The 17044-nt window shown below is 40.7% G+C and overlaps 1 protein-coding gene across 1 annotated transcript in view; it reads right to left on the bottom strand.

Annotated features, from left to right (window-relative positions):
• Positions 1–2371: 2371 nt before the first annotated feature.
• Positions 2372–17044, bottom strand: part of Rala (RAS like proto-oncogene A) — a 53746-nt gene continuing 39073 nt past the window's right edge. Inside the window, exons 3-5 of the mRNA XM_028789251.1 lie at positions 14195–14403; positions 10075–10249; positions 2372–4307 (exon numbers count right to left, since the gene is read on the bottom strand). Coding sequence (XP_028645084.1) covers positions 4185–4307; positions 10075–10249; positions 14195–14403 — 507 coding nt within the window. The 3' untranslated portion in view covers positions 2372–4184. The remainder of the gene's footprint in view (positions 4308–10074; positions 10250–14194; positions 14404–17044) is intronic.

Raw genomic sequence — 17044 nt, 5'->3', positions numbered from 1 at the left:
AGGACCCAGTCTGGCCTCTCTAGCCAACGAAGGCCACCTGGTCTCTGCAGTTTACTTCTTTCTGAGGGTCCTCTCAGTGCTAAGTCCACTGACATGAGAAACTTGAGTCTCCGGATCCTTCAACCACTTTTCTAGTTTCTTTATTATTATTATTATTATTATTAATCCAACATGCCAGATAAAATATAGATTCCAGTTACTTCATGGTTTAACCAATGTTAATGATGTCACACAGAAACTCTTATTAAAGGGGGAATTAATTATAACAGGTACAAGGGCACTGGAGAAATCATTGCGTATGCCAGCTCGGCTTTCAGTTCAACTTTCACTCTTATTGGTATCTTCCTTAGGTATGAAGATGCTTGCAAGTACTTAAACACTTTAGATGTTGTTTTTCCTTGGAGCTTCTGATAAAGCAATATTATCCTTCTAACAGATTACTCATGTAGATTAGGATGGCTTGAGGCTTCTTTTAAGTAGATTTTTGGGATACAGCTCAGTAGGTAAAGTGCTTGCTTTGTATGAATGAAGAGGTCCTGAGTTTGATTCCCAGAACCACAAACAAAACAAATACCCAGCTGGTCAGAGGTGGTGCATACCTTTAATTTCAACACTCAAGAGGCAGAGGCAGGTGGATCTCTGTGAGCTCAAGGCTAGCCTGGTGAGTTTCAGGACATCCAGGACTGTAATACACAGAAGCCCCATCTTGTATAAAAAGCTAAAAAACAAAACAAAAAAACCAAAAACAAAGCAATCAACTACCCCAAATAAAAACGAAATCAAACCCTCCCCCCCAAAAAATCCCTTGCATCCTTTCTTATTCCTAGAAAGATGTCCCCTTACCTCCACACCCCATCCCCTCACTCTCCATCCCTGCCAACACATCTGCAACAGCTGTGTGCAGAACTATTGGTGTTCAGGACTAGGAAATGATTTTACAGTTAAATTATTGTGGGATGAAGGCTCTGTGATACTTCTTTACTGAAATGGGGAGAGGAGGAAACACAAAGTCTGACTCTAGACACCGGGTTTCCCCTCCTATCTGGATAGCAACCAGGATGTAAGCAGGAGCTTTTCTGTTTACACAGCAACATCTGCTAGCCTTCTAAAGATGCCCCTCGAATGCTGGGAAATCTCAGATGATTCCCACTTAAACAGACTTTAAATGAGTTATTTAATATATATTCTCAGCTCCACTCTGTCTTTCCTAATGAAGTGGTTAAGACTGTGTACTAGGAGCCTGGGGGTTGAGCTCAGTTGACAGAGTGCTTGAGTTCTTAATTTGATCCCCAATATCATATAAACTTGGCACATGCTTACAATCCCAGAACTCATGAGGCAGAATTAAATATTTGAGACCATCATTTTCTATGCCTCAGTTTCCTCATGTGCAAAATAAAGACTAACAAAAGCATCTACTTCATCAGGTTAAGTTAAATCTATAAGGTTAGTACTTTACCTGAAGGGTGTGTCAGGTTTGCTACTACTAAATGGATTAGCAATAAGATTAATGAGAACTATGTTTAATCTCAGATCTCTTAGCTTCACATCCTCTCCTTGTACATGCTGGGTAAGCATTTCCTTTAGTAGCAATCATCCCTAACCTGTTTTCCCTTCACTGGTATATTCCCAGCAACAGAATTGGCAGAGCAAAAAATACTACAGCAAACTGAAGACATGCACTGAAGAGGCCTACTGACACGTTTTTGATTCCTGAAGGAATCTGCAATTGAATTCCCATGGGAATTTTAGAGAATGATTTGATAGTTCACTGTTCAGGTTCACCTAGGCAACTGAAGTTAAAATGAGACATGACATTCTGATTAGCCTAGAACTCACTCTAACCAACAGGTTCATAGCACTCAGCACACCGTTTTCTGGTGTTTAGCTGAATTTTTCTGGCTCTAATATAAATGGACTCTTTCCATCACTGCTTACGAGTTAAGGTATTTGGATAAACTGCATTTGAAAGAATGTGCTCTTCGACTCAATGTCTGTTCAACACTTAATGACCACGGTTTACCAGAAGATATCCAATGTGAAAGGTAACAAGTGGCCACTCTTACCCACCTTTCGGAGCAAAACTGTCTTTGGAATGTTCTGATTAATAATCAAATAAAAAAATCTGCCATCTGTTGAAAGCATCTGAAGGTGAGGGTAAACTGAGCTCTTCACAACAGCTCCCAGCAGCTGTCACAGCAGTCTCCCATGCCCAGCAGTGACTAGAACATCAACACCACCCTGAAATCTGCCCTTACACCAAGGTCTCCTAACCTTTGGCTCAAGATTCAGCCATTTGTAAATCTCTGCTCAAGATACCCAAGTGGTAAAGTAAGAATACCATTCTGTAAACATCAATTAACACCACAAACAGTTTTAGAAAAGGAAGTTTATTGGTCTTTAAATGGCTCAAATTGCAAATAAATGAACCGGGTAGCGGCATCAGCCCAAGACATGTGATGCTTCTCTGTCAGCTGGCTTCATAGCACCTAGTACCCAGGAGAGGAAAGGTCTCAAAGCAAATTGCAATGTTAGTGGTTAGGACCCTGGTTCAACAAGGCTGCAATGAGTGCACACAGCCATGCTGGGCCTGCTGGCTGGGGTTACACAGGGAACTCTAATTTTGCACATGGCCTTGTCTGTGAAAATATTAAATCAAACCCTTCAAGGACAAATATTTATGGTAAGCTGAATGTAGTATCTAGACAGTCGAGTTCCTGAATGCCTGTCTCTGGTAACATCATGGACACACTTGTTTCCTGGAATGTCTGAGTGTCTCCTTGACCTTATGAAATCAGGACTGTGCAACAGTTAGAGAAACTGTTTAATCAAGTGTCTTAGCCCCACAGAGGAAAAGAAGAATCTAATAGTGGTTTACTTCCCATTGAAATTATGTTCCTAACAGCATGCTTGAATTCTTGCAGCGGAAACATCACAGCCTGACATCTGGTCAGTATGTGCCATACATGTTTGACTGCTTCATGTTAGGAAATATTGATACAGTATTCATAATGAACATAAAGAGACTACAAAGGCTTTTCCTAATACCCAAACTGTAACCTCAGGAGTACACATTTAGAACTGACAGGTGGCAAGCATCTTTCCTCAAGTGTCCTAGTACAGACCACAATAGCTCTCCTGATAGTCTTCCCTATTCCTCGCTCCCAGGAGATTAAACACTTATATGGGCATCACTTGCCGAAAGCAATTACGGGGGACCAGCACTCTTCATAGAAGGAACATTCACTCAAACTTAATTGGTACTCATGCCCATCATCTAAACTCATAGTATAAATATATGCTGGCCTGTCATCTTTAACTACCTTATAGTTTATTAAAACCAATGAAGGAGCTCTGGAACTCTAAGGACCAGAGTATGGCACACATCTTTAATTTGGTCAGACTCCTAGCAGTTGGACATTTCTCAGGAATCTTCTTGTAGCTCTACACTGCCTGGCAAGGTAAGACCTTCTGTTATTAGTCCACATGGGCAGCGAGGGCCCTGAGTGCTAGTGAGAACACAGCCAGAATGATGTAACTGGATTAGTTTTCAGTTTCTAAATTAAGGCATATTCAAAAATGTCCATGTATAAGTTCACATCTTTTTTTCTAAGTTAATCATCAAGTAATTATATGCAGATTCACAGATGAATTACTCTCAGTTTTACTATATGTAACAACCATGCCAGTAACTTCTTCTTCAAGATTTGCATAACAACAGTTTAAAAAGTGGTACAGTTAACTATCGTGTTCACAATTGTCATTTTTTTTCAAGGCAGTAGAAGACCAAGACATTTTAAAATAATATAAAATTTAAGCTTTATAATAAACACCAGAGGAAATGGCCATTCCTCCCACCCCCCACCCATCTCACCTCTTGATTAACAGTTTGAGAAAGACTGCTCCCCCCACCCCAAAAAACCCAAGCTTACACACTACATTCAGGACTGTGATAAATGTAGGCAATTATGAAGTAAGCTGAACTCTGCTTCTTGGTGAAGCCACACAATTTCTTTTTAAGTGAATTTGACTTCCAGTGCAGTTCCAATTCATGCTTTTAGTGATACATAACAATTTCCAAAATGTTAAAGTAATTTCAGTCAATTGAGCCTCCAATGGCAATGCTTATAAATTATATTTATTAGTATGGTCAGGTCAGGATAAGAAAGGAGTTTGGGCTTTGATTATAAAATGCAGCATCTTTCTCTGATTCTCTTGGCTAAACTTTTCCTCTTCTTTTTTCCATTTTTTTCTTTGCTGTCTTCCATCTTTCTGGCTCGTATTTCCCTCATTAAATCAAAAAATACCTAGAAATAAGAAAGCAGAGTAAATAAAATGAGCAACAATGTGAATTCAGGACTTCTGTATCACAGCAGTAAACCCTGGGGATGAAAGGATCCTATCTAAGAGCTCATCCCCAAAATGCAGGCAGAGAACACACAAGTGAGCTGAGACTTGAGAAAAGTAGCAATGTTTCTGAATGACATACACCTTGTGGCAAACTGTATAACAAACCTCATCTATTTATTGTAATTTTCAAGACTCAAATGAAAATAGTGCTATATAGTAATGGCAGACCTTCACATACGTTTACATTTTCTCAAGAAATTCAGTTACTACTTATGGTATAGAAAAAATACAAAACTATAAAAAAACTCCCAACTTCAATAAGACTAGAAACAAAAATACAAAAAATAACTTGCCACATGCATGCACACATATACAGCACAAATAACAAAGACATAGTGTCTGACATGCTAACTGTTTAGCTCTCAAGGGACACTAACTGGAAACCTGTCAGGTGCAGAGGTATGGAGAAGGGCTTGAGGGAGGGAGGGAGGGAGGGAGGGAGGGAGGGAGGGAGGGAGGGAGGGAGGGAGGAGCAGTGCGTGTGCATCTGCTTGCACTTGTCAAAATAAAGCTACCAAAAGGAAGACACTCACTAGCTTATTAGGAACACTATTTTCAAGAGCAACGGAAGACATCAGAACTGTTGGGCACACACATGCACACACACACACATTCACTCATACCCACATCTATACACACACACAAACATATTCATACCACACACTCACACCCACACCCACCCACACGCACACACACATAGAACTTCAGCAACAAAAAAAAAAAAAACCAAAGCCTAGCAAGTCTTAAGAATCACTCTGTGGCTTACTGTCACAGTGACTCACACACACTCTGCAGGACAACACAAGTGCTGCTGTAGGAAGCCAGGCTTATTGGGATGAATGTAAAGAGGTAAGGATCCATGATAGAAAATCTGCATGAGCAATAACAATGTGAATTTGAGCTTTTCTTCTACTTTTAAAAAAGATTTCCTGACATTGTTCAATGAAAAGCCACAGTGCAGTGAAAAGTAATGAGCAAATATTCTCAGGTTGAGGCTGCTGACTGACAATCTATCAAATGGAATTCTTGGGTAACAGTTAATTTTTGAGCTGGAGCAAGAAACATAAAACTTAGATGAGAAACTGAGGAAGCTATAAAATACTAATGCCTCAATAGACAAGGGAATGGATGATTCAAAGGTAAATTCTAGATTGGAGAGCATACAATGCCGAAATACCACAACGGCACAGACCACAATGTTGGGATTCAAATTCTCCCAGGGATTTTAGAAGCCTCTGCTTCCAATTCAGATGGGACTAGCTCTAGCAGGAAGCCTCCTTTCTGGCCAAAGATCTTTATGAGAGGTTTCCAGTACTGGTTTCTGTATCAGCACTGTATCAGATAGATATAGTACACTAGGAAGAGGATATAGAAGGCTTAACTTTCTAACAAGTGGATGACTTTCAGAAGTCACCCAAACTACAAAAGATGGTAGGAAACAGTAGAAGTTGGCATCAGCTAATTTGATGAATTAAGTCTTGTTTTAAGTGCCGACTAAAGCAAACATCAACCAAGGAAGAGGAGGACAGAACACCCCCAGACAGCCGACGCTCCCCTTATAGCAGAACCACCTCCCGTTCTGCCCATCTGGTTCTCCTGGCTCCAGCCTCTTTTCTCACTTTAGGGCAACCCAGTGCCTATGAAATTTGGCTTTCTAATTCCACACTAATGATCAGAGAAAATACCTTTTCACATAAATAAAAATACAGTCAGACAAAACAAATCCACAGGTTTACGCTTGACTTAAAATATCTGTGGCTAAAAAATAAAAACTGCCCTCACCAGTATTTCTACTGTTAAGTGTGTAATGGCCCCGAGTCCACACTAGAAACTATTAAATTGTCAAGAGAACCAAGGAGCTATTATAAAAATGAATACACAAAGAAAGAAATATGTGTGTCTATATGCCTATGTGTATCTGTGTACGTGTGTAGCTTAGAATGCTTGAAAGCTCTAAGAAAGCCATATAATTCAGAAATCACAAAATAAAACAATCAAAATCTGACAGTATAATCTATTTTTCCCATGGTCAAAGATAAAGTATGCCACATGAAGACATGTAACAGATTTGGAGACAATAATGACAGCAAATTCAGTGGACAGGGGAGTAACGTTATCATTCTAAAGCAGACACAAATCAAAAGGGATGAAAGCCATTAGGCAGATGGGAAGAAAGACTTCCGATTGGTAGATGACTGGGTCAATCAATCAATCAATCAATCAAAGCATATGCAGTCTCACCGGTAATCAGGGTTCACCATGTTCTTGCAAGTTTTAAGGGCTGTTTTAGTTAGGCTGGAAAGACTATGAAAACAGTGTCTTATAAAGATGATGGAACACAAGGACACTGGTATGGTTGGCACTTGTCACCTCAGCTGAAAAAGAATCCAGGCATTTTTTCTAATGCACTTTCTAACCACAGAAAGTTCAGTGAAGTAATGCTTGTAGTAGAAAACCTTGTGGGCGTGAGCTTTGTACAAGGAGATAAGAATGGATCAATTTTCATTCTTCTACATGTTGTCCTCCAGTTGAACCAGCACCATTTGTTGAAAATGCTGTCCTTTTTCCACTGGACAGTTTTAGCTCCTTTGTCAAAGATCAAGAGACCATAGGTGTGTGGGTTCATTTCTGGGTCTTCAATTCTATTCCATTGATCTACCTGCCTGTCTCTGTACCAATACCAGGTAGTTTTTATCACTATTCCTCTGTAGTACAGCTTGAGGTCAGGGATGGTGATTCCCCCAGAAGTTCTTTTATTGTTGAGAAGAGTTTTCGCTATCCTGGGTTTTTTGTTATTCCAAATGAATTTGAGAATTTCCCTTTCTAACTCTGAAGAATTGAGTTGGGATTTTAATGGGGATTGCATTGAATCTGTAGATTGCATTCAGCAAGATGGCCATTTTTACTATATTAATCCTGTCAATCCATGAGCATGGGAGATCTTTCCATCTTCTGAGATCTTCGATTTCTTTCTTCAGAGACTTGAAGTTCTTGTCATCTAGATCTTCCACTTGCTTGGTTAGATTCACACCAAGGTATTTTATATTATTTGTGACTATTGTTAAGGGTGTCATTTCCCTAATTTCTTTCTCAGCCTGTTTATCTTTCGAGTAGAGGAAGGCTACTGATTTGTTTGAGTTGATTTTATAACCAGCCGCTTTGCTGAAGTTGTTTATCAGGTTTAGGAGTTCTCTGGTGGAAGTTTTGGGGTCACTTAAGTATACTATCATATCATCTGCAAATAGTGATATTTTGACTTCTTCCTTTCCTATTTGTATCCCTTTGACCTCCTTGTGTTGCCTATTGCTCTGGCTAGGACTTCCAGTACGTAAGTCCAAGTGGATAAAGGACCTCCACATAAAACCAGATACACTGAAACTAATAGAAGAGAAGGTGGGGAAGACCCTCGAATACCTGGGCACAGGGGAAAAGTTCCTGAACAGAACACCAATGGCTTATGCTCTAAGATCAACAATCGAGAAATGGGACCTCATAAAATTGCAAAGCTTCTGTAAGGCAAAGGACACTGTCTATAGGATAAAATGGTAACCAACAGATTGGGAAAAGATCTTTACCAATCCCACATCTGATAGAGGGGTAATGTCCAATATATACAAAAAACTCAAGAAATTAGACTCCAGACAACCAAATAACCCTACTAAAAATGGGGTACAGAGCTAAACAAAGAATTCTCAACTGAGGAACCTCGAACGGCCGAGAAGCACCTAAAGAAATGTTCAACATCCTTAGTCATCCGAGAAATCCAAATCAGAACAACCCTGAGATTCTACCTCACACCAGTCAGAATGGCTAAGATCAAAAACTCAGGTGATAGCACATGCTGGAGAGGATGTGGAGAAAGAGGAACACTCTTCCATTGTTGATGGGTTTGCAAGCTGGTGCAATCACTCTGGAAATCAGTCTGGTAGTTCCTCAGAAGATTGGACATAGCATTACCTGGGGACCCAGCTATACCACTCCTGGGGATATACCCAGAAAATGCTCTAACATATAACAAGGACATATGCTCCACTATGTTCATAGCAGCCTTATTTATAATAGCCAGGAGCTGGAAAGAACCCAGATGTCCTTCAACACAGGAATGGATACAGAAAATGTGGTGCATTTACACAAAGGCATGTACATTTTTTTCTGGTAGCATTTGGACTGCATTCTTGCTGGACTGCTGGCTGTCTTCTCACTCTCCTGTGAGAGCTCTGATCCCACCTGGCATTCTTCTGAGGTCAGCAGATTAGACATGGCTGTGACAGCATGGGTCATCTCTGTGCATTGCCTCTATTGGCCTCTCTTCCCCTTTCCCCTGAGTCCCAGTCACTTGAAGTGTGTTCACAAGTTTCTTATGACAATTAGGAAGAAAGATATGCTTATGTTTTGAAAACTTCCTCACACTGAATATTAAAATATATTTTATAAGAACTTTAAAAATATTTAATATAACCTCACAGAAAACCAGTACAGTATACGGAACAGAAATACTGTAGGACTCACTGTGTCCAAGTACTAAGACCACATTACTAAAAAATTTAATCGTGACAACACAGTCATAATATCTATTATAAATGAACAGAAAGAACCTGTGATTTTTTTTTTAACCTCATGCTTTCTGCCTCATTTTTTTTCTTTCTTTTTCTTTTATGGTGTGTGTGTGTGTGTTCTTAAGACATGTTCTCATTGTGACTATGTAGTCTAGGCTGGCCCTGACATCACAGACAGCTGCCTGCCTCTTCTTCCAGTGTTGGGATTAAAGGTGAATGCTACTATGGCTGACCAACCTCATGCTTCCTGAATCAGTATTATGGACCTCTAAGTATAAGCAGTCTGGTCTACAAAAACTTGAGGCCATCTAGAGCAATGTGAGCTTTCTAGAAATGCACATTCCCATTCTAGAACAAATGAAGCAAAAGCCCTAGTGGTGAGCCTTAAGGCTGTGTACTTGTTAGGATTCAGGGACAACTGGCTGCACAGTGGGCTTAAGGGGCTCCTCTGGACAGTCACGGTACACAGTGACTAGAGAGCATCCCATTGGAGTTTCCAAGCACCAGAGCCATCTCAGCCCTGAAGATAATCTCCCGTAATCCTGGAGAGGGGTCTATCCAGAAGGCATCCTCCCTGCAGAGGCCTTACACAGCACTAGGCAGGCATCAGTCAGAGCAAGCACATACAGTGCTGGCATGTTAGGATATAGAGTGCTTCTTTTACACTATACAATGCCATTAAAAATGAAGGCAGTGGGATGAGAAGTGCTATTGATGGCTTAAAAAAAGTACATTTGTCTGTAGTGTTTTATATCTGAGAAGGCCCAAGACAGGGTGAATTTCTACTGTCTTACTTAAACACTAACAATGATACACTCATTGTCTGTCAGGGCTGGTGAAACGGCTCTGTGATAAAGGTGCTTGCCACCAAGCCTAAGGACCTGAGTTTAATCCCTGGTGGGAGGAGAGAAGAGATTGCTTTGCACTGTCCTCTGACTTCCACAAGTGTGCTATGGCTCCCTCCCACCCTCAATAAATACAAACAAACTTAAAAAAAAAAAAAGGAAATCACTGTATTAAATTTTAGTTTAGATCCTAGAGTCTAGATACAGTAGGGTAACAGGGCCTTTACATACATAGAAGGGTAACAATGAGAACAACAGTTTACCTTGTCAACGTTGGCGCGCGTTTTAGCAGATGTCTCCACATAGTTAACGTTCCACTGGTCAGCTCTGTTTTTTGCCTCTTCTACAGAAACCTGCCTTTTGTCTTCTAAATCTGACTTGTTACCAACCAGGAGAAATGGAACATTCTCATCTTCTTTTACTCTTAAAATCTGTTCCCTAGATAAGTAAAAGCAAGCAAGAAAGTATTAATACAATGTCTATACATTAAAAGTCACAAAATACGAACTGGAGCAATGGCTCAGCAGTTGAGAGCACACGTCACTCTTGCAGAGGTTACAGGTTTGGTGTCAGCACCCACATGGTGGTTCACAAGCATTCCTTACTTCAACTCCAAGGGACCTGATGCCCTCTTCTGATCTTTGTGGGTACCAGAAACACTTATGGTGCACATAGCTACATGCTAAACAGATTCATATGTATAAATCTAAAGACAAAAACAAGTAAACAAACAAACCTTTCAGAATAACAACTAGCTATCTGCAATCAGAATTTATTTACAAGCATGTTGCTAGATAGTACCAAGTTCATCTGTTACCTGACAACGATTAATTTAAACACATATTCCCTTAACTAAGGATGGAAAACTACAGCAAAGTAGGGAGCACAAGCATGGCAGGAGCAGAAAAGCTGTGAAGACACGCTCAGATGCAGGAGGCACGGCTTTCCTTGGTTGCTATGTAAGTCTCAGCACATTTCAGCATCAGCAACGTCACATATCACTTATCCAGATCCAAACTGATATCCTTACTTGTATCGTTATTTATTCTAGTGTTCTCAGCCTGACACTCCCATTCACACACGATATCTTCTTCTGCTCCAGGCACACATTCAGCACTTAGCTTCCTGTGCTGGGCTCTCAGATTTCCTTATTTTGATGATGAGCTTGGAAGATTATAGGAACAGTACCGAGTCTCTACATTGTTTTTTTGTGACATTCTTTTTCTTAAACTGAGATTATGGAAGAAGCTTTAAGAGACAGACAGCACTACTTTTTATTATATTCCAAAGGTCCCTCCCACACAGGACAGAGATTTCCAAAGGTAGCTCTTGTATACAAAGATGGTATATGTTACAATGTATCACCGATTGTAAAGTACTAGGACTCTGCTCTTCCTAGTCATGTGATTCTGGGCAGAGTGCTTCTTTGCCTCAGCTCCCTCATATGTAAAGTGGGATTGACAACGCATTACTCACACAGTTACTGTGACGATTAAAAGTGAATGCTTATAACCATGTGTGGTACACAGTCAGTTAGTTATATGGTGAGTCACAGGTGCTCTTATTATTACTGGAATAAGATGCCTAGCTAGTTTGTGTATTTATTTTAAGGTTGTAAGATTGAATCTCAGGCCTTGTGCACACTATGAAAGAGCTTTACCACTGAACTATGCTCTCAATTCCTTTCATTCAGAGAGAGGTCTCAGTAAGTTGCCAGTGTGGCCTGGCCTTGAACTTGTGACCCTTTCTGCTTCAGTATCACAGGGAACTTGAGTTACAGGTATCTGAAACCCTGTTTGGCTTTTTCAGTTTCAAAATGAAGAAACATGGGCTGGCTGAATGGCTCAGCTAGTTAAGGGACCTGTGGCCAAACCTGACGACCTGAGCTCACTTGCTGGGACCCATATGGTAGAAGAGAATGGTTTCCCACAGTTTGTCCTCTGACTTCCACATTCATCCTGTGGCATATGCACATACACTAAATAAACAAATAAATAAATGTAATAAAAAATTTAAGACAGGCAGTGGTGGTGCACGCCTTTAATCCCAGCACTTGGGAGGCAGAGACACACGGATTTCTGAGTTCGAGGCCAGCCTGATCTACAGAGTGAGTTCCAGGACAGCCAGGGCTACACAGAGAAACCCTGTCTCGAAAAACAAAAAAACAAACAAACAAAAAAAATTAAAATAAGAAACAAAAATAAATATCTTAGATTATCTTGCTATCACAGACAAGCCATACCTTTGAAATTATTAAGAGATGCAGAAATTATAGGAACACAAACATTTTCAGCTGAGAGAAAATTGGCCCATCATGGTTTGCTTCCAGGGCTGGTAACAACAAAATCTCTATTACTCTTTTTTTCTGAGGCAGAGTCTCATAGTTCCAGGCCGTACATTTACTCTGCAGCAAAGATGCCCTTGTGCTACCTCCCACTGCTGGGCTTACTGTTACTTTCTTAGTCTAGTTCAGGTTCAGACATTACTATAAAAGTTTTAAAATATGAAAATCCCTTTAAAACCTGGCCCAATTTTATTTCTGAAGGAAAGAGAGCTCCAAAAAGTTCAGAGTCCTACAAAAAGTTCCCAGCTCTCAAGTCCAGTGTAGATCAGTCACATGCTGTACTGTTATATGATCATAAACGATGCACACAGGAAAGAAATGGGTTCTTGAGAAAGACTTTTTCCTGGCAAGAAAAAAATATGTAGGTTCAGTAAAAAAAAAAAAAAAAAAAAAGCTAAGTATGGAGCTGGAGAGATGGCTCAGAGGGTCAGAGCACTTGCTGTTCTTCCAGAGGGCCAGGGTTCTATTCCCATACACTCAGGAGCTAACAACTAGAACTTCAGCTTTAGGGGATCCACTACCCTCTTCTGGCTTCTGTGGTGCACAGACATAAAAACAGGCAAAACACCCATACACATTTGAAAAGTGTGGTATGGTAAGTGTGATACTAGTGTAGCAAGCACATCTGAGGAGACGGGGACGCAATGGTCTGCCTTGGTGACAGAGGAACAGGAAGGGTGAAGGCTGGAAATTTTTAGGAAGGACACTGGTGCTAGCTAACTTTCAGGTTGAATCATGTGGAGCAACGTCTGTAACCAGTCAGACTGTCTCAAACTGACTTTCCTGGTGCTGCTGAATCACTGGGGCTGCTCTTCTTTATGGAAGGAAACTGCACTGGAGGTGCACAGAGGAGTAACGAATCACCTGACTTCCCAGTCAACCATAGCTATGGCAACAAAACCTATTCCATTACCAACAGCAAGGCCTGCTTCATAATAAACCCTCTGGTATTTCCTGGAGGAATGAAAGGGCATGCATTAGCACTTATATAATTTTCCATGTCTTGAAGTTTACAAGTTTCCAGGACCTGCCATCCACTATGCAGTATCACATGTGAAATTCTTTTATAGAAACCAACAGATTTAATCTTATAAATCAGCTCATCTTGTGCATTTTCTCAACCACATGCCTTTGTGGGGGGAAGACTGTTCTTTAAGATTCTTTAAGAGCTCCCGAGTTTCAAGCATATAAGTCTCCAACACTTAAACATCCTCTGTTCTCCCAGGGTCATCTTTTTAAGGATGTTCCTTCCCTTTCTGGATCTTCTATAACTATCACTTCCTTCTTCACCCTCCATGTAAAGGAGTTCTGCATCATGACTTATACACACATCTGGGCTATGCAAACCCTAATTAGAGGGCATATTACATGCTTCTTTTGTGCCTTGCACGATAAAACTTCTGTCACAGCTACAAAACTCTATAGGTAAAGAGCATCTTAGATGATGAATTGAGTACTTTCATGACTGCTCCAGAGACTGTTCATGCCGAAAGCTCTCAAACAGAGTGATGACATCTCTTCTAAGCCAAACCTAAGCCAAACTCCAATTAGGTACATAGTAAAGAACATACACTGTAGGACAAAATCAAATATGCTAATGTACAGTGATTCACTTTATAAGTTTTGTCTATAAGATTATTTGTACTTTAAAAGTTCTAGGCACCTATACTGTAAGGAGAATGGCAATGTGTCTTTAGCGATGACACAGGTGCTGAGAGACTGACTACTACAGGAAAAATGTGGAGCATCCCTGTGGTCCCTACACTACCCCAGGGTAGACATGCTTTACTATGAACTGCTTTAGTAAAACAAGAAGGCTCTCGGTACTTGAAAGTACAATGTAGGCAGCACTTGAGCAACAGTAACACCTGAATGAATACATATGTGTATATCCACAGGGGCCAGAGTCACACACTGACATAGAAGTGGAAAGACACTGTTCAAGACAGTAATGATTAACCAGCAAGAAGCTCCAGTTATCCACCTGTTTCTGGAAAGAACTGTTGTGTGTGTACACATGAGATTAGGCTCAGCCATACCTGAAGTCTGCTGTAGCTGCAAAGGACTCCATCTCTGTGATGGAGAAGACACAGAGGAAACCCTCCCCACTTCGGAAGTAGTTGTCTCTAATTGCAGCATAGTCCTCCTGCCCTGCTGTATCTAAGATGTCGATCTGCACCTCCTCCCCGTCCAGCACCACCTTCTTCCTGTAGCTGTCTGCTTTGGTAGGTTCATAGTCCTCTACAAACTACAAAACACAAAAAAAACCACATCCATTTTAAAAAATGATTGTTACTTTTAAAAACATCTTATTTAGAAATCACTACTCTTTACCTGTTTTCACCAAACAGTAAAAACTGTATCAATTTTCAAAAGACTGGGTTGAAGTCTTACTTCTAGGCTGTTTACAGCTTGAAATTAGTCCATTTTCAATCTGAAAACACTATACATACAAAAAAAATTACACATATATTTTTATCAAATTTAGAATCCCACTTTAGATAACTTTAAATAAACAAGATTCTGGTTCCAAAACTGTAGAAATAACTTATAAGCCAATATTTAGGTAAATACCACTATGTCTTTCTGTACAAGGTGGAGACCACTCTGTAGAAACCTTAACCTTTCAGACCCAGATGGTCCGACCTTACAACAGCGTCATCCTCGCTCCAATAATATGTACATGGGTCTCCTTGCTGTGTACACACACACACACACACACACACACACACACACACACACTCACTCACCACAGTATAGGTTTTTAATCAATATTTTCATTATTTGCTTAATATTTATGTAAGTTACTAGCATCTACCTTTGATAGCAGAGGCCCTGAACTACTACTTACTCAGTTCTATACATACTAAGTCTAGAACAGCAAATAGTACACGGTAGAGCAGTGGTTTTCAACCTTCCTAAGGCTGTGACCCTTTAACACAGTTCCTCATGTTGTGGTGAGGCCCAACCATAACATTATTTTTGTTGCTATTTCATAACTGTAATTTTGCTACTGTTATGAACTGTAATATAAATATCTGTGTTTTCTGGTGGTCTTAGGTGACCCATAGGTTAAGAATCACTGTGGTAGACAGTTACAATAATTATTTAAAATATAATGTTTTAGTACTGTAAGATTATCCAGCATTCTACCATTACTTTTTCTAACACTGCATTTAACCATTCATTGAAAGTTAAAAAACTGATGGAAGCTGGAGAGATGGTTCAACAGTAAGAACATGGGCAGCCCTTCCAGAGGACCCAAGTTCAATTCCCAGCACCCACACAGCAGCTCATAACTGTCTGTAGCTCCAATTCCAGGAGATCTGACACCTTTATACAGATATAATTGTAGGCAAAACACCAATGAACATGAAATAAAAATAAATTAATCATTACAATATTGAGAACCCCACCATCTTGTGGGTGTGAAAACAACGCCTGGTTCTGAGCAGCTCAGTCTATGACCAGTATTACTCCTGTTTATATAACAGCATGGGAAATATCTTTGCAATCCTCTTCAAGGGCTTTCTTAGAAACAAACAAAAAAAAAACCAAGACAAAACAAAACACATTCTCAGGATGAGTCTGATGTTGCAGGAATGATAAGAATTCTATATAAACTGAAGCATGGTGAAACCCTGATTACCATTCCCACAGAAGCATGGTGAAGCAATAATCACCATTCTCCCATTACTAGTTTCAGGGTGGTAATTACTGAGTATAAGAAAATCAGCTTCACTGTGTGAGGTATCGGCAGCCAGGAAAAGATCCCACTAGTTGCAGAATGCCCAAGGCTTGATCTTCATAATAGACAGCAATGACAGAGGGTGTGTGAATGAGGCTCCAGAGGAGCTCATAAGGATACTGGCTGAGGCTGAGCTGGGATGCTATTCTGGTGTTTGCCAATAGGCAGATACCAACTGGACCTCCCCAGTGCCACACTGCAGCTGAAATCACCCACAAGCTGGGACTGCACTTTCTATGCCACAGGAACTGGTATGTTCAGGTCACCTGCCCTAAAGCTACAGCGGGGCTGGTTCTATAGAGGACCAGACTGGCTGTCTAATCAATCTGGAAGAAGAAGTGAATCAGACCCTTCCCCAGTTCAGTTCCTTTTCTCTGCCCTTAGTTTTCCTCTCACGTTGCAAGTGTGACTTCATGGTCCTAGGTGCAGGAACTGCCTCCATGGGTGGGTCACATTTACATACAGTCTATAGTCAAGTTTTCATTTAATGTAAATGGTTTCTGTTTCTACCTAGACACTTTCTGGTGCCCCTATGCAATATTACTTAGCCTTTTGATTCTAAAAAGAGAACCAACTCTCTGTTAGCACTGAAGAGGGATCTAGGCGTCAGGACACCTGATTCCCAGAGCCATCGGCTGTAAACCAGTGTCAGGTCAGGATTCATTTTGGTGGTTGGTTTCAACCCAAACTCAGTGCACTTCAAAAAAAAAAAAAAAGAAAGAAAGAAAGGGAAAAAAAAAAGACGAGAAACTTCATCATACAGAAGGGTGCATGTGCCTGGGTAAGTTTTGCAGTAGCAACCTCAACACTAACCCACTGGATTGACTGTTATCCTGTGGGAACAAACTACTATCAGCTGCATGACCACAGGTGAGATCCTGTGACATGACTGCCTTTGGGTCACCTGTATTCCACAGCTTGCTTATATTTGTGGTCACCTAGGGATAGGCTTGTAGCCATAGGGTCCAGGGCCTGACCTTGTCTTTGGCTGGTGAAAGACTGGGCCAGGTGGCAACCCACATTTCCACCTTGTGGGAGCCGGTGCAAGTTGGGAGGGTAGGTCCACTCCAGCCCCACATCTGTGAGTATGCCCATCTCCATATTTGAAGCAGCCTGCAAGGGTCTGACCTGCCATCCAAAG

Source organism: Grammomys surdaster, unplaced genomic scaffold (genome assembly GCF_004785775.1).
Source record: "Grammomys surdaster isolate TR1022 unplaced genomic scaffold, NIH_TR_1.0 125807, whole genome shotgun sequence".
NCBI classification, from domain to species: domain Eukaryota; kingdom Metazoa; phylum Chordata; class Mammalia; order Rodentia; family Muridae; genus Grammomys; species Grammomys surdaster.
The sequence above is the reverse complement of the archived record's forward strand: the minus strand, read 5'-3'. Positions and strand labels throughout refer to the sequence as shown.